Below are 18,599 nucleotides of genomic sequence, written 5' to 3'. Positions count from 1 at the left end.
TCTGCAGCAGAGGCTAGAAACTTAAACAAAAAGATACAAATACATGGGACGTGAACAATTCTCTATACTGGCCTGGCTCATACATAATGCCAGGACAGGGTTTATTAAGCCATGCCTTATTTGGTTGTCCAGACCTGGCTCAGAAGCTTAATCATGGTTTATATTATCATGAACAAACCATGTTTGCAAGCCATGATTTATTGCTGACTCCACCAAAAGATGGTCACCACAGTTTATCAAAATGCACTCTTTAGGCCTGTTAATGCTTCAGAGATCATAGCATCTTCTACGTTTCCATCACAAAGTTGTATTGTATTGATATTTATTACGGCCATTGGCCCGTCACACAACAGTTTCCCATACCAACATAATGTACTTAAACCTCCAAATTTAAAACCGCCAAAACGTACAAAAAACAGACAAGAACCAAAGCAAAACAAAAACAAAAAACCCAACATCATACATTACAATAAATTTGCAACATAAACATCACCCCCTGCTCATAAATTAATAAAAGACATCATGGTGATATCACCTAATTACATCCTAAAACATAGATCATGGTTTAAAAGGGTTATCCGAGCCGCACAGGAGTCCGTTTTTCTTCTTTAGGGATAGGACGCTGATCAAGAATCTGGCAACCGTGAGTGATCTTAGGGGGTCTTCATCATTTAATAGATATCTCAGTTTGGCTTCATTCGTATCGTCGGCGATTCCCTTTAGATATTGAGCAAGAAACTTGCTCCTGGCCAATGTGTGAAAAGCACAATCAAGAATTATGTGATGCAACGATTCCGGTGCCCCACAATTACAATCACATAAGAGCGATATCTGTCCATTGGAAAATCTATTTCTCAGCACGTTCGATGGGAAGGTGTTGAATCTTGCCTTTATAAAGGCATGTCTATGGGCTGAAGAAGTTAAGGAATTCAAATAATTTGGGAGCCTTAAGAGGGGTAATAAACCAAGGTTTAGAGGTGAGCAGGTACCATTGCCCAAGGCCATTTTCTGCTGCAAGTCCATCTCCTCTAGTTTACAGGTTACTGTTCTTTTAGCTGGAACTATGTCCTGCTCTAGTAATTTGGATGGGGAGATTCCCATTGCCGTAATTTTCAGCTGTAAATTTTTTACCCATGGGCTCTGGAAATCATCTCTCCACATGTACTTGTATCAAGTACAAGTTTGGGAGATTGTGCCATAGAGATAACCAGTGTCAAAGTATGTGCTTCCACAGGGCGTTTCCCAGGGATACAGTATTAAGTTCCATGCGTAACGCTGTGTTACTTACACAGTTGGGCAGTTTCAATATCCCTCTTAAAAACTGATTTTGAATAACCTCTAGGTGAGATAGGTTGACAAAAGTCCCCCAAGTTGAGATGGCATAAGCAATTGTCGGGATCACCTTGGCCTTGAACACTTTCAATGCCGATGGGATGTGAAGGGCCCCATCGGTGAAGAAGAATCGTAAGATCGCCAAGGAGATAGCTTTGGCTCTATTTGTAACATAAGCTACATGGGCCTTCCATCTAAGGTTATGTTGTAACCAAACTCCCAAGTATTGGAATCTGTGGACTTGTTCGATGACTCTCCCATCAATTCTCCAATTATGGAGTTTCCGGCTCTTTGAGAAAATTAGGATCTTAGATTTTCCATAATTAATTGTAAGGGAATTTGCATTACAATATGATCCAAAAAATTTTAAGGCCCTCCTGAGACCTACTCTAGAAAAAGAAAGGATGACTGCGTCATCCGCATATAGTAACAGAGGGCAGCGATAAAGTGCTAGGCGGGGTGCATGAATCCTTTCTTGAGCCTCTATTAGGGGAGTCCTCATGTCGCTTATGAACAAATTAACAGGAATGGGGCCAATATACAACCCTGTCAGACATCTCTGTTAATGGAAATTGAATTGGTGAGCTCACCCTCCGGGGTGAGTCTCACTCTAGCCGCTGAGTTCTCATGGAGTTTGATTATTAGCCAGAGAAGCCTTCTGTCGATCCCCCGGCGGGTGAGTTTTTCCCAGAGGATGCTCCTGGGGATACTATCGAATGCTGCCTTTAGGTCAATGAATGCCACACAGAGTTGGCCACCCTTTGGGGTGGAATATTTCTAGGCAAGATGCTGTAAAATTAGAATATGATTAATTGTTGACTGTTTTGGGTGGAATCCAGCTTTTTCGGGCCCAATTAATGTTTTCTCTTCGGCCCATTGGATAAGTCTGTTCAACAGGAAGCAGGCATACAGTTTCCCCACTATTGAGAGCAGACTGATATTTCTGTAATTCCCTGGGTCATCTGGTGAGCCCTTTTTGTGGATTGGAACGATAATAGCGTCCTTCCATACTTCCATCACAAAGTTGAAATATGTCCCTTTGTCAATGGAACAGAGAGTGTTGATACGGGACAGGACTGAGATTATGGAATTTGATTCCCAGGAAGATACATCTCTTTTATTATGTTTTCAGGATCCAAGCAGGCATGATTGACTTTCCAATGGTATTTCAGTCGCAATAATTTTGTACTTATTGAAAACATTCCTGTTTTATTTTTGGTTTCATTTTCCTCATTGGGAAAGGTCCATTTTTCACTTTTAAGCCACATCTTAAAGGACTTACAATTACTATTTTAAAATCAAAGCAGGCAAGACTTGCCTAAGTCACCAGCAATTTTAAGGGCTCAGGCTTAGGGCAACCTCACAAGGCACTTGTAATTCAGGTTTCACAGTTGTTCTTTGGTCAGAAGCTACAGAACCAAAGTAACGTCTGAAAATCCTGCAAAATCAGCAGAGCTTAAGTAATGAAGGCGAGCCAGCATGTCAAAATGACCTTTAAAAAATAAAAACTTGTTTGGCTTTGTATTGTGTTTGCCAGATGGCTTAACAACCTGCATTTAAACAGCAACCAGTCTGATGGCCTCCACTGCTTCCTGCAATGATGTAAAGGCCTATCACAACAAAAGTAATAAAGCAACAGTTATAAGAAGAGTGCCACAAATAACTTAGCTGCAGGCGGGGCAGGGAAGAACAAACTTTCTCAAGCGTAGAGCAACAGGATTTACCGTAAAGACGGCTTGAAGGTTATTAAGTTTTTCAATTTCCTTTGGCATTCCATTACTTCCCCAACGAACCAGGTAGTTTTCACTACAAAAAATAAATAAAAGAAACATTGTTATAGCTAGGCTAGGTTAATTAGGTCACATCATCATACTTAATTATGCTAATTAAATCATGAATCACTTTGCCCAGTGGCAAAAAGGGGGGGGGGGAGTTCAGAACTTCAGAGAGAAGCAACTGTTGTGTCCAGGTGAAACAAACTTTCAGGTGCTTTGGCATTTCACAGAAAGAAAAACCAGGTAATGATTTTGCTCAGAGTGTTAGGTCAGACATAGGGAACTTGTGGCCCTCCTGATGTTCTTGGACTGCAACTCCCATCATCACTGACCACTGGACATGCTGATGGGAATTGGAGTCCATCAACTTGAGGGCCCCAGGTTCCCCATATAAAGGATTTGCCATATCAGGAGGCAGATGAAGGCAGAAGAGTGGAAACCTAACCCACCAGGAATTTTCCCTGCGCTTCCCCAGCAGTTGGACATATGCATGGGATAGCATACCATGATGAGACAATGGACAGTTCCATTTCAGACACCAAGTTAGGGGACATTTCCAGAGCTCAGGCTAAAAGGCACCCGCCATGCACAAAAGAGATTTGGGGGAAACCTCAAAGGTTCATTTCTCTTCTTATCAGAAACAGCAGGAGGGTGGAAGCAAGCAGAGTTGAATTTTGCCAGTATGTTCACCTGCCAATTCAGTTGTGAAGGTAGCCTCAATGTGTGGGTAAATGATGTTTTATGAACCTTAATTTATATGCTAGCCAGGGCATAAGCAACAACAAACAAATGTTTCTCATTTTAAGAACAAACAGATACAAGTCTGGACTCACAAACTCCCCATCCCTCCCTCCCTTGCAAGCAGGGGGTGAAGAAGAAAGTTTCTGTGTGGTTTTGCCCAATTATGAGAAACACTGGTTAGGATATCCTGGCTTGTGAACAAACTATGGTTTGCAAAAGCCACAGTTTATTCTATTTGGGTGAATAGCAAATAGAAGCTTCACATCTCCCCCACTCACATGTGAAGAGGAAGGGAAGGGAGAAAAGGAGACCAAATTCAAAGAACTATTCTACTGATGCCTAAGTCTGTATCACACTCTTTCTTTTAGTGGCATTCTTTTTCTTGTTTAGAAGAAAGCATCTGAATAACCACATACCTAATGAACTTGGATTGGTCGGGATCATAGAGGCTCATAAGCAGCTCCGCATCCTCACCGATGTTGCAGACGAAGTTCTTGAAATTGACATAAAGACTGTACGTGTGGGTTGTGTTGAAAATAGACTGTCCCCGCAGGTCTACATTCTGCTGCAAAGACTTGATGGAAAGAAGAGATGAACAAGAAAGTGAAACTTTAGAAGGAAGAGGACTGAGCATATGCCACAGCCAATCTGTCTTGAAAACTATCTATTTTCTCAGCCCGCATCCAAATAAGACTGTTATAGATAGAGTGGAAACCTAACCCACCAGGAATTTTCCCTGCGCAACCCCGCCAAAATTAATGAAGTTGCACAGCGGTTGGACATATGCATGGGATAGCATATGGGATAGACAGCAAAACTGAGAGTGGCGTTTATGTAGAACAAGGACTGCAATTAATTGATTAATTGGTTAGATCCTAGGGGCTTTTTACAACCACAGGACAAGCTTTTTCCATGACAGAGAACAGCATTATCTGGTAAAATCTGTCTTGCAGATGTTAGCGATGTAAGAGTCCTTTTCTTCAAGCATTCACTTAGGTCAGCCTTCCCCAATCTGGTGCCCTCCAGATGTTTTAGACTACAACTCACATCACCCTTGGCCACTGGCCACTCTGCCTGGGGCTGATGGGAGCTGTAGTTCAACAACACCTGGAGGGAGCTAGGTTGGGGAAGGCTGCCTTATGGCAGTTTTTTCTTTGTTGCTTTGCCAGGGGTCGGGTAGCTACTATGAATCTGAATCTGTCCCCATTCAGATTGGCTCAGAAAGTGATTTGAATTTTTCCTGATTTGCAGGCAGATCTGGGAACATGTCCAAATTAATCCAATATGAGCAGGAGAGAGATCACCCATGTCTAATCTTAATAGGAGGCTGAAATTATTCATTGACCTGATACTGTAATGCTGGAAAGGCAGCACAGGCCATATTTGCTCACTCAAACCAAAACCGGGCTCGTAGTGCTCTCTGCCAAGACACCCCTGCATCACATTTGTGTCACAGTTGCGTATACCTTTTCCTCTTGGATCCTTTCATCTATTCGTTTGGATGCCGTCTCGTGTGCCTTAAAGAGCGCAATTGTGCTGGTAGCATCTGGATCCAGGATGTTGCCATTATCGTCCCGTACCACCAAGTCCAGCCCCAAGATCCTTGCAGGAAAACAAGCAGTCCATGGTAAGTAAGGGAGATGGATTAACAAGGGGACTCATGGGAACCTGAACCTGAGGTGAGGAATGTGGTCTGCAGGCCTCTCTATCTGGCTCACGGGACTCTCCTGAGGCTAGGCCCCTCCCAAGGATGTCCCCCTCGTTCGCCCTGCTCTGTACCCCCTTCAAGTGTTTTTACATTGCTGGAATGTATCCTGGATGCTGTCTCTTGCTTGCTGAGAAGGAGGATGGAGTGAAGTTGGGGAGGGGGGCAGTGTAAGCAAATCAATGGAGTCCCTAGCGAAGAGAAGCCCTAACACTCTCTGAGGAAACTGAACCAAAACAGTGTATAAATCTGAGGAGAAAGGAGCAGTGTGCTTGTCTTTCTAACTTCAGGCCTTGTACATAGCAGGTTCATTATTGGTGGACAGGTGGATGGGCAGGACCTCCCCTCAAACAGCAGAGAGAGAGAGGAGGATGCAGCTCCATAACCGATGGAGAAACCTGAAGTGGTGGCAGCGCCGCACATGAAAAGCAGTGGCAAGGAGGCAGTGGTGGGCCGTCAGCAGCTGCCTGGTCATGCCCCTGGACCTTGCAGCACACATAAGAACCTAGATATATTGCCAGTGGTGGCTGGTGCCCCTTGGGACTGGTGGGGCAGAAGGCAGGGAGGCCAACAGTAGGTGAAGCCGGAGTCAATGACTGGTTACAAGTAAGAGGGCAGGCAAGTGGGGGCAGGCCAAGGTAGGTGAGGTCATGCCCATTCACTCTAATGGACTAGCTTCCAATGCATATTGCTTCCTCCACTTCCCCAAGGTCATTCAAAACTCCTAACATGGCAGCATGGCAGCAGAGGAGTGCAACATGACAGCGGGGAGGGGGAAACTGAGTGGAGGTATCCCAAAATGATGGAAAGGAGGAAAGACCTTTTGTATCTTGCTACTGCATGAAGTTCTGCATCCAGCTATGCTGCAATGCAGCAGAACACAGTAAGCAATGTGGCGCACACAGGCACACGTGTGCTTGCAGAGGACTTCCTGGTGCCAAGAGGGTCACCTCCACCCACTGAAAGTAGGCTCAAAAGAAGCATCCCACAGCGATCAATAGAACAAGCTGCAGTGTGTACTCAGTGTGTGCTCAGTTGTGCTGCTTCTGCTGCTTGCCAGTGTGCCCCAGAAGGTTGGTGACCAGACTAAGTAAAAGGGAACAAAAAATGAACAACTATTGCAGGGCAGGTAGAATTAATAAGGTCCATGGCTGAACCACAAGACACAATCAATTAAGGTTCTTTGGCACTGTCTGAGCACCTACTCAAATTTATGACATTTCCCCAATAAAGTTTTTTAGCTTCTTGCTTTCAAGTGGTTTCTTAATTAGTGTTTCTGAAAGAGAGCTGACATGATCAATGAGCCATGGAAGCAACCTACAGACAGGACAGAATGGCCAAAGCTTCCTTCAGCTGCAAAGAGAAGGTTACCAATTAACATGCTGAGTGTGCAACGTCTGTTGTGCGTCTCGGGCTCAAACAAGATGCAACAGTGGCAGATATATTTGTCTAAACCACAACTGAACCAATCGTGTACAGAAAACTGCAACATACTGTGCTGGTCCATCAGGCTCAGAATTGTGTGCCATGATTAGCATTGGCTCTCCAGGGTGTCAGCCAGGAATCCCTCCCAGCCCTGTGTCTACAGAGCCTGGTGATCAAACCTCCATCTTTTGCATGCAACATTTCTGTACAGTTCTTCCCCATATAAAGATATCGACAGATAAATAGACAGACAGATAGAAGTTTGTGTGTGTGAATCCCGCAGCCTCTCCCCATGCAAAGAGGCCTGCAGAGGAGCAGAGGAAACGTCCTTAAGGCTCAGCCACACTTCGTTTGTCCCCAGCAGGTTTTCTTGGGGAAAGCAGCGAGACAAAAGAAAAACCTACTGAACCCATGCCTAGAAAGCAGGGGACAAGTGGAAGAAAATATAGGACAAATGGAAGTGTGGGTGAGCCCTTATGCCGAGTCAGACCACTGGGACCATCCAGTCCTGAACTGCCTGCCTGCCTTGACGGGCAGAGGCTCTCCAGCATTTCAGGCCCTTCCTGGAGATTCCAGGGATTAAACCTGGGACCTTCTGCGTACAAGGCAGATGCTGTGCCACCAAGCGGTGGCTCTTCCCAGGCAACGGAACCTGTCTCATATCCTCCACCAACCTCCCCATACTGCAGACGTTTCATCTCTCTGCCACTCTCACTTCTAGTACTAGAGTTTCAGAAAGAGAGAGAGACAGAGAAATATCTGAAGTGGGGGGAACAGATAAGGGGGTGAGTGGTGACCATGGGGGAGATTCTGCCCCCCCAACCACACTGCTTTGCTCTGAAAAGAACACACAACACAAAAATCAGTGCCAATACCCTGCCCTAGAAATGAAGGGGCAAATCAAAGTCTTTAAAAATTGACCAGACTACAGAGCCGTAGCTAGGTGATCTTGAGCCCCTGGCAGAACCGTCCAGATTGCACCCCCTAGCCACGAAAAATAGAGAAAAACAGGGCCCCCACATATCATATAAAGACCCTCCATTTATAACCTTTTCTTATGAGGCAATAATCAATAATTTTATTTGTAGACATATTTATGGACATATTTTAAAGCCAATTTTGCATGCCCCCTCGCTTCCACCCCTGGTGGGGGCCTCCTTCACCACCCCCTAGCTACAGCCCTGAGACGACGTTGTGTCTTAGGGAAAGCTCATGCTACTATAACTCACTTCTGCATGGTACCCTCCCAGTTTTTGCTAATTGCTGCTAAAACTTTGGAAGTGGGTTGCACTATTTAAGAAATTTCTGATTTTGATTGTGCCTCCCTTGCAAGCTCCTGCTTTCAGGACTTTTAATCGGGGGTGTGGTAGGATTCAACAGCAGAGCTGGAAACGTGTATGTGTGCATGAGAGAGGGGGGGGGGGTCCAGCCCTTTTTGGCTAGGTATAGTGACATTTAGCACCACAGCAGTAAATCAATAAATCAATAAACAAACACACAGAAGTTGCATGGCACATGCTACACATATATGCACACACATAAAAGACAGGCCAAAACATCGCCATAGAACAGAGCTTAAGAGTTAAAATATTCAGCACCTGTTCTTAAGGCTAGGGCTCAGCATACAAACAAAGCTGTGCTCATTTCCTGGATAATAATAATAATAATAATAATAATAATAATAATAATAATAATATCTTTATTGTCATTGCCCCCTCTCGGGGACAACGAAATTCTGCTCATCACAGAATCGAGTGTGAAATCAGGTTGCCTGGACATTTCAGCTACAAGAGAATTTTAGAAGAATGCAAATTCTTTAGAAGAATCAAACCTGAGCCTCCCCCCTCCCTGAGGTATGCTCCTTCCCCTATTACCTCCTCTGCTCTGTATCCCTGAACGACTTGCATTCAAAAAGTATGGGGGAGGGGAGAGAGAAAGAGAGCACAAAGAGAGTGAAATGGAGAAAATTAAAAATGGCACCTTTACTGCAGAAAGGACACAGTTTGGCATGACCAAACAAAACATTATTCTCAAGGGTTATCCTATTTCAAAAAGATGCTTCTTGTGCAAACACAATATCCTAAGCATGCTTCATCACAAGGAAGACTAATGGACAGAGTGACTCCTGAGAGCCAGACATAACCAATCCGCTGTCCACATTCAGATCCCTTGCTAGGAGTGAAGCATCACCTACCTGTTGCCATAATCTATTTTGGCTGTGACTTTCTTCTTGAGTTCAGCCAGCTCATCTTTGGGAAGGGTGCCGGAGAGGATCTGGGACCGCCATTCAATTAGGCTATAGGTCATCTGCTGCACTTGGCGAAAGAGAGACTTCTTGTTCTCCTAAAGCAGACAGAAGGAAAGAAAAGGGGATTGGAAGAGATGATACTGGAGACGGGGCCTTTGCAATGGTGGCACCACATCTCAAGTGATGTACATTTGGCCGCATCAGTGCTGGCTTTCAAATGGGCCTTGAAAACTCATTTCCTTTGAGCTGTTTTTAGTCGAGATACTGAGCTTAATTTCCAAGCATTGACCATTTATATTACTGCTGTTTGTTCTCTCTCTAGTTGCTTATGCTAGCTTTATAGCAGTGTACTGCTGGATTGTGAAGTGTTTAAACATCTGTATTAAAGGACGGAATTACCGTATTTTTTGCACCATAACACTCACTTTTTTCCTCCTAGAAAGTAAGGGGAAATGCTTGTGCGTGTTATGGAGGGAATGCCTACGGGTGGCATGCCTACGGATTTTCCTCCTCTAAAAACTACGTGCGTGTTATGTTCGGATGCGTGTTATAGAGCGAAAAATATGGTACATGGAATGGGGTGTTAATAGTTCTGAATTTTATCTTTTGTATAAGCTGCCTTGGGAGGGTTTTAAGACACCAGAGACACCAAACAAACAAACAATCAAACAAACAAACAAACAAAGAAGAACAATCCTAACTGCCTGTTACTGCTTGCTGGAGAGGGTCAGAATATGACAAAGGTGTCCCTCCGCTAGTGAAGAGGGGGCTGCACCACCATTGGCACTGAAAAGCACTGCTGAAAAGCTGGGTGAGTGGGAAGTGTCACCCTCTGCAACCGGGTGGACCAGGGATGGGACAGAAATGGCTATGGACATGCTGAATCTAGATCTGCTTCCTTCCCGTGATGGGTCTACTCTGGTCCTCTCAGCTACATCTGGCACAGATTATCCCCCTCCCTCCCACCCCCACAATTGCTTTCAGTTAGGGAGATGAAAAATTAACCTGCCAGGTAGAAAAACTCATGGAAATCATCCATCCATGTTATTTCAATAAAGGAAAGGAGAAGACAGTGAATTTACTGTTAATGGTTGCAATCTGGGGAAATTTAAAACCCTGGCTTGGAGGCTAAAAATGAGCCGTGAGTTTTGAGCACGCCATCAACTTAAGATACCAGCTACAGCCACCTGGACCCAGGAATCTTCTCAACCATAGCTCAGATTAACACAGAATGAATTCATTAACAAAGCTGACTTTGCTGGCAAATTTGTCAGTTGGGGTTTGTTTCAGTTTCTCATTTTTCCAACCTTAAATTCAGTTCTCCACATTTGCACATAACACTGTGAACTTTTTTTAAAAAAAAACTCCTCACGAAAATTCATCGGCATTTTACTGAAAATTTTCTCCTGAAAAATTTTCTCTTTTTTTAAAAAAAAATGTTGACTTATTTTTAATGTATGTTTTTCTGGAATTTTTAATGAATGTTTTAGATTGCACTCTGTCAACCGCTTAGAGAGCATGGATAGGCAAACTAAGGCCCGGGTTGGGGGGCAGATCCAGCCCAATCGCTTTCTAAATCCAGCCCACGCACTGTTCGGGAATCAGCATGTGTAGAATGTGTCCTTTTATTTAAAATGCATCTCTGGGTTATTTGTGGGGCATAGGAATTCGTTCTCCCGCCCCTCCAAAAAAATATAGTCTGGCCCCTCCACAAGGGCTGAGGTACCCCTGGCTTAGAGGGGTTTTGTGTGGTTTTTTTTGTTGGTTTATTGAGTAGGCGGCATGCAAATTTTGTAAAAAGTTTAACAACAGTCAGACCCTCCTCCCCTACGTGGAGCCCCAGTCCAATATGAGTTCCTTGCTGTAGCTTTCAGAAGAAGAAAAATTGCATGGTGAGCTCAAGTTCCCAGATCTCCCATGCAACCTCACATTAGGTCTTTAGGAAAGAAATTCATATTTATTTATTTATTTAAAACATTTATAATCTAGACTTGATCATATTAGACACCAGGGCCCTGTACAATTTGAAATCAATTCAATAAACTACACAAAGAAAAATAAATGCACCAAAAGGAACCTTTTCCCACCGCACAAGAATGATGCCTCACCTTGTCTCTCATTGGGGAAATCATGCCTGGTTCTGTAAGGCTTACGCATAATCAAGGTCAAGTGGAAGGACGAAAGAAAAAGACCAATTTAAGGACCATTTGTCTTTCTAATGAGTGTGTCCCAGAGGACACATTGTGCAGCATACACTAATTAGCAACTAGGGAAAAACAGACCACTCAGTGTTTTAAATACCCACTTCACACACAAAATTTGCTACATTTCCCTTGGCAATGCTTACAAAGGGGTGAACCTGTAAAATTTCAGCTTCCCATTTTTCTAATCTCAAATTCAGATCTCCATGTTTCTGCATCAGTTTGGAAGTCCTCATAAAAATCCACCAGCATTGTTGTGTGAATTTATCCAAACATGCACATTTTAGTAAATGACATTGCCAAATATAATGCATTTCTGTCTGTTATTTTCATAAGATATCTACTTTTTACATACTTTACCTAGTACATGCATTTCTTTACACATTAATTGGTTGAAGAATTCAAAGAATCATAGTTGGAAGGGACCCCGAGGGTCATCTAGTCCAACCTCCTGCAATGAAGGAATCTTTTTTGCCCAATTTCAAACCAACAACTTTGAGATTATAGTCTCATGTTCTTCTTCAGTAGGTCTTGCCCCTACGAAGCAGTTGCTGAGACTGAAGGTCTTCCCATAGCTGCCTACGTCCCCTCCTTTCCCAGGTCTTTCCCAAGCAATCTGAGACTGTGTTGGCGTGTCTACCTTTGCTCCTCCCATTTAATGACTCTCCCGGAGGGGAGCTTTTTGCAGTAAGAGAGGGAGACACCCTTGACTCCTCCTCAGCAGCCTGACTCGTCTCTGCTTCTTGACCTCCCTCCTCCTCCTCTCCTGCTTCAGTTTCTGCCTCTGATTCTGGACTTATCTCTGGCACACACTCGTATTTCTCACTAAGCTCTGTTACGTCTTCAGCGTCCGACTCCTCCTCCTCTTCCCAGTCTTCTCCCTCTGACCACTCATTGTCATCCCAACACCAATCACCAGGCCCTCAGCCTTCTTCCCTTGCGGGTTCCTCAGCTGGTTGCACCCACCATTTTCTGCACCCAACCAGAACAAGAGTGTTGGCCTCCAACAAAATTTGGGGACCCAAGGTTGCACAAAGCTGCTCTAAGGCACCACAAGACCCGGAGGGCCACTACCACCATACAAATATATATACCCTTTGGGTGCCCAAAGAGTCCACTGATGGAAACTTATTCCACAATACTTTGGTTGGTCTTTAAGATGCCACAAGACACTTCTTGTTTCTGAAAGCCCAGCTTCGTGGCAGACTTTGTGACCCATCAGCTGCCAATCGCTGCAGTGGATTCTAAGAGCCACTGCCCCAAGTGATTTGAAGCAAGTAATATGGGGCACTTTCACTTATCTGTGCTTTACTTCCTTCTTCTTCCTGTTGTGGGCAAAACACAAACCAGGGGAGGAAAAAAACTAATCCACAATACAGATACTTTTTTCTTTCTTTTCAAATTTCTGGCTAGGATGGTCATTTACAGTTTTCACAGGGAAGTTTACATTAGACACATTTCAGGGAGCTCTGAATGGGTTCCTGCCAGACAGGATATAAAAATACAAGGTGGTTTCTAAGGTGCCTAATCCTTGCATTTAAAATAATCCCCCACTGAGAAAGCCATTCTGTTGAACAAAAACACTGCCAGGTTGGGCCTCAGAGGGGTAGGAATGTTTGCAGATCTCTAAAATGTCTAGAGTCTAGACCATGGGTAGGCAAACTAAGGCCCGGGGGCCGAATCCGGCCCAATCGCTTTCTAAATCCGGCCCACAGATGGTCCGGGAATCAGAGTGTTTTTACAAGAGTAGAAAGTGTCCTTTTATTTAAAATGCATCTCTGGGTTATTTATGGAACATAGGAATTCGTTCAATTTTTTTTATTTTCAAAATGCAGTCTGGCCCCCCCACAAGGTCTGAGGGACAGTGGACCGGCTCCCTGCTGAAAAAGTTTGCTGACCCCTGGTCTAGACTCTAGAACAAGATATTATGGTTTTAGGGCAGTGGTTCCCAAATAGGGGTCTGGGAACCCTTGGAGTCCACAGAACAAACAGGGGATCTGCAGCCTCATCTCTTGACTCCCACCTCCCACTAAATTTTTGTCATTTTTGCATGGTAATTTCACAATTTTTATGGTCTGTTTTAGTGCTGTGCAATTTTTCAATATATTGGCCAAAATTGGTTTTGAAATCACACCATCATAACGATTTTGACCAGGCAATATGCAGCAATATATCGCTCCTCACATGAGGAAAGCAAGGCAGCCGATTTGAAGGCACCACCGATATTGCAGTACGGTTTCAGCTGATAATGCTGGCCCTGAGGCGGAGCTTTTCTCAGTCCGCAGGAAAGCAGCAGCAGCCACAGAGGATGCGCACTTTTGCTGGCTGCCACCACTGGCTGCCCCACTGATGGAGGCTTGATGCACCCCACATCCCTACCCCCTCCCACTCAAACCATGCGGTGGAGGTGACTTTGCTTCCTCCCCTCCCCCCTATCTCTGTAACTGCTTCTTTCCTGATCCCCATGTCTGATCTGACACACCCCACCCATGCGATTGTCATGACTGCACCTTCCCTCATCCGCATGCCTGATTAGGGGCTATCATGGGCCAGGAGTCACCTTCATCTGCTGAGCAGCAGCCTGAAGAAGCAGAAGGCGAAGTGACTTGGCTGGTTGGCTGGCTTCTCCCTCCACTGCCAGGGCTGGCAGCACAGGCGACGACAGGGGCTAGCCCACATTTTGTTCAAAAATTCCCTGGCAGAGGTAACTACCATAAAGTTATCAAAACTTTCAAAAGCAGAGGGTCCACGGCTTGGCTTTTGGAAAAGAGGGGTTCTTCAGTAATTAGCTAGTTGGGAACCACTGCTTTAGGGGAATAAAGAAAGAGAACGGATTGGAGGCTAAAAGTAGCAAATGCAATTGAAAACAGTAAGTCACAAACAGCACACGCCTCTCTGGGTTTTTTTTGGGGGGGGGGTTAAGTTTCTAGAGTGGAGGTGAACAAAAGACAAATCATGATCCATTGGTGAACCACTGGATAATGGGAAGAGACCCCTGTTCAATGAAAGAACACAAGTTTTGCATGCAAGTTCAACCCCCAGGATCTCCAGTTAAAAGTCTGCTGCTTTGTCAAATTACCTGGTGTCATTATGACAACTTGAATTGTGCTGGCTTAACTGATCGGGGCGAAAGCAAGCCCACCTGGCTGCACTTGGGACTTCCCAATGGGAAACTCTCTTGTACAGCCAATCCCAGCAGGGCCCACTTTCAGCTCTCACTTGTCCCACACCTGATGTCACACGTGGAATGGCCTGGCAGCCAAATTCAGAAACCTGCCAGACCTAATTTGGCCCATGAGTCAGGGCTTCCCCACACCTGCCAGAAACCTCCCTGCCCAAGAAGGAGAAGAGAATCGCAACTCACCACATACAGCCTGTGCCAGATCACAGCCCATTCCCTCAAAGTGGAAGTGAGTTCCTGGACCAAAGGCAGCTCACTAGGAATTACTGTCTCATGTTGTCTGCAGAAGGCGGATGGAGAAGAAATATTTAAATGATTACCGAAAAGGTAATGGCCATTAGGTCATTTAATATTCTGTCTATGGAGTCTCTACTGGGGTTAGGAAATCAGAGAAAACTTATTCATATACGTAGCTCACACCCAGATCGTACATTCAAAGCACATTGCTTCCCCAGAGAATCCTGAGAACTGTAGTTTTGTAAGGGTGCTGGGTATTGCTGAACCATGGTTCACAGGATTCTTTGGTGGAAGCCATGTGTCTTAAAATGTGGTGTGGATGTGATAAAAGGTTAGGCAAGCAAGCAAGGCACAACATGGAGACAGCTTAAGGAAGGGTTGTAGCAAACCAGAAGAGCAGATGCTTTGCATGCTAAGAGTCGTGGGTTCAATCCTTGGCATCCTCAAGTGGTGATAGGAAAGACTCCTGCCTGAAACCTTAGAGAGGCCCTGCCAGGAAGTGTAGACAGGGGCTGCCTTGGCATGTGACAATAAGTCAGTTTTTGGTTTTTTGTGGTTTACCACCAACGAGCAACATGGTCATGCATACTGTCCAATTCCTGCTTCACTCTTCTCCTGATATAAGCAGGACAACAAGCCAGAGACCCAAAATGGTCCACAAGCCAAAATCAAAGCTAAAATTTGAGCTTGGCAAGGAATCATGTCTTTCTTGGGGAGCAACAAACCATGAGACCTGCTTCCAATGTAACGAGAAGCCAAGGCTTCCTGGCATGCCAAGTCTGCGTGTGCCGGAGAAGGAGCAAAGCAGGGGCAACTGGGCAGCATGTATACCAGCATGCTTCTCATTTATGCTGAACCATGGTAAGCTCCAGCAGCAGCCTAGATACAACTGTGGCTGTCGTGCACCAGGCAGCATTCGATTCAGTGAAATTCATTGCATCCTCACGCCATCCAGCCTTGCTGAGAGAAGTTTGTAATGAACTAATAGCCAGCACTTCCCTATTAGAAGTAATACTAAAGAAACTGGTCAGATCCTCTCAAAGGTTCCTCTCCAATAAAAACTGTGAGAGCTGCACAGTATGATATTATCTTATATGATGTTATACACACACACACTTTGTTTTTCCTGTTTTTTATATTCTCCTCCCCATCTTCCTAGGAGAATATTTTTACTGCTGTTTTTAATTGGATTTGCAACATTGACAATGTTACATAGTATTTAATAAAATAAACCAAACTAAACCACAATAAGCCAGAAACCCTGGTTTATTGTTGCATGCAGACATTGCCAACAAATATTGAGTCGGAATGACCATTCCCTCGACTTAGAATCATAGAATCATAGAGTTGGAAGAGACCACAAGGGCCACCGAGTCCAACCCCCTGCCAAGCAGGAAACATACTTGGTATAATACAATTTTCTACATACTCAGTAATGTGGGGTTTTGAGGAAATTTTCCGAAGCAGAGTAGGACAATATGGATCGAAATTTTTTCTGATGCTCTAGGGAGTGATCTAATTTAGCATGTATAATTTAGCCTGTTTAGTTTACTTGTGTGTAGTCAACTGAGGGGTCATCCACCCTTCATCATTGTCCCATGATTTTCAGACACGGGTCTGAGGGAAAGTGGCAGGACAAAAGAAAAACTTCTCAGACCTATGCCTGGAAATCATAGGACAAATGGAAGTACTGGATGAGCCCTGAGCTTAAAATCTTTGAAACTGCTGCACTTGCTTAGTAATCAATCAATTGGCAATCAATTCACTGTTACTAATGAACTGATGAAATGAAAAAAATTCTGCCCCACATCACTGTCTTTTCATTATGCCTCAAGCTACACAATGTGGCTTCTTTACACAAAAGCCTGCCATCGCCACAGGACAGTGTGCTTTCTCCCTGCCGCCATTTTAGGAATTGATCATGTTTCTAGATCTCACAGGAAAAAAAGTCTTGGTGACCTACCCGCCATCTTGCACAGTTGCCTCTTTCAGATGGATGTACGTTGATGGAAAGATGCCCTGAGACAAAGGCAAAAGAATCGTTTTATCAAAAGGGCAAAGAGTTATTCAATCACTGAGTGGCAGAAGAAAAAGCAGTCACCATCACAAACAGGCATAGCAGAGGTTCGGGAACATAAATGTAACAATTCTCTACCATCAAAATAAGTACTCGATTGCACCAACATCTTGGGATTGGTGCATATTCTACAAGTAGTAATTAATAATGTGATAAGATGATAAATCAATCTATTATTATTATTAACATTTAAAGTGCCTAGATTTATTAACTGCTGCTCACATTTTAATAACCAAGACAAGGCTTGCAATCCAAAAGACCCAACACAAAAGGGGAAGAAATGAAGGCAAGGGAAGGGAAAACAGGCACCCACATATCCTAACCCTATCTACTCCAACCATATCTATTCCAAATTAAATCCCACTGAATTCAGTAGGGTTTACTCCCAGGTAAGTAGGTTTGGGATTGCAGCCTCTGGGTTGTATCCAATGCTAATTCTACTTAGAGAAGACCCAGAAGTTTATGGACATGACTAACTTAGGTTCTTTAACTTCAAGGGGTTGTATGCAACTAAACCCTACTTAGAATAGACCCACTGAAATGAAAGAACCTAAGTTAGACATAAATTCAATATGTCTACTGAGGAGTAGCATTGAACACCATCCAATGGGTCTACTCTGAGTAAAACTTACCTGGCTAATACCTGAAGACACTAGTTCTTATCTCCAAGTGAGCGCAAGACTACAAACCATCATCAATTAATTTAGAAAGCTGAGTTTACTCTTACACTCTAAAAGTGCATCCTCTCATATGCATTACTGAACCATGCCTGCAGTGTTAAGCTAGAAAGGTCTCCGATCGTCAGGCAGGAGCGTTAACAAGTGGGACCTACAACAGACAGTAGTGCTCCTTTTCAGTGTTTTAGTTAATCAGTCATGCCCACCTTCACGAGATTCCATCCCATCCCCCCCCCCTATTTTTCATCTCCTTCCCAAATATTCAGCACTCTGTAGTCACTGAACATGCTCAGTCCCTGATTGGGCTACTTTTGAGGGTTCCCAAAAGTTTTTTTTTTTAATTATTCTAAAAAAAATTCTACTTTTGGAAGGCTTGGAAGAAGGGACGAGGGAACTTGGGGAGCCTGTAACAGCTGGGAGATGAGAATCAGAAGCAGGAGAAGTTGCAGGATGGGAGAGTGAAAAGCAAGAGACGGAAGAGATAGAAGAGCAGAAAGTCAGACATGCCTGCTTGCGCATGGCTTAGAATGGGGAGATACATAAGTCAAGGTTGGGGCCAGGGCCTCTGTTGCAGCAATTGCATTACTGAGTTTACACCTATGGGAAACATTAGTGTACTTTTGACAATGAAGAGTTGATTCCTCTTTCTGGACATTCCTTGCCTATCAGTACACCCTGAACATTGGAACTAGATGAATGATACAAATAAATGTGCTGGTTTGGAGGGGGTGGGGGAAAGAAGCACCTTCCCCATAAAAGTGCTATGGAATTTATGCTCAAACTTCTTCCAGACTTCACTCCTGCACAGGTGTCCCAGAGGGAGTAAGTATTTTCCAAAGTGGTTAGAACAGTAATAAACATCTAAGTTGCCCCTCCTCCCCCCTTCTCTTAATTAACTTGGCCTTCAATTTATTTTCAATTTTTTTGCCAGTGTTCTGGTCAATGCAATCACAGATAAAGGAATCTCTCCAGTGACTACATAACATCTCCAGATCGATAG

General features: G+C 44.1%; 1 protein-coding gene across 2 annotated transcripts in view; it reads right to left on the bottom strand.

The window, feature by feature from the left end:
* Nucleotides 1-18,599, bottom strand: part of DOCK5 (dedicator of cytokinesis 5) — a 143,765-nt gene that overhangs the window by 79,934 nt on the left and 45,232 nt on the right. For both annotated transcript variants that reach the window (XM_083480330.1, XM_083480331.1), the window contains exons 4-9: nt 16,809-16,864; nt 14,792-14,888; nt 9,173-9,321; nt 5,315-5,450; nt 4,265-4,422; nt 3,057-3,138 (exon numbers count right to left, since the gene is read on the bottom strand). In XM_083480330.1, the coding sequence (XP_083336456.1) occupies nt 3,057-3,138; nt 4,265-4,422; nt 5,315-5,450; nt 9,173-9,321; nt 14,792-14,888; nt 16,809-16,864 (678 nt within the window). The remainder of the gene's footprint in view (nt 1-3,056; nt 3,139-4,264; nt 4,423-5,314; nt 5,451-9,172; nt 9,322-14,791; nt 14,889-16,808; nt 16,865-18,599) is intronic.

The sequence above is a fragment of the Podarcis liolepis genome, assembly GCF_965112155.1.
Source record: "Podarcis liolepis genome assembly, chromosome: 16".
Classification (NCBI taxonomy): Eukaryota; Metazoa; Chordata; class Lepidosauria; order Squamata; family Lacertidae; genus Podarcis; species Podarcis liolepis.
This window is presented reverse-complemented; position numbering and strand designations above follow the sequence as displayed.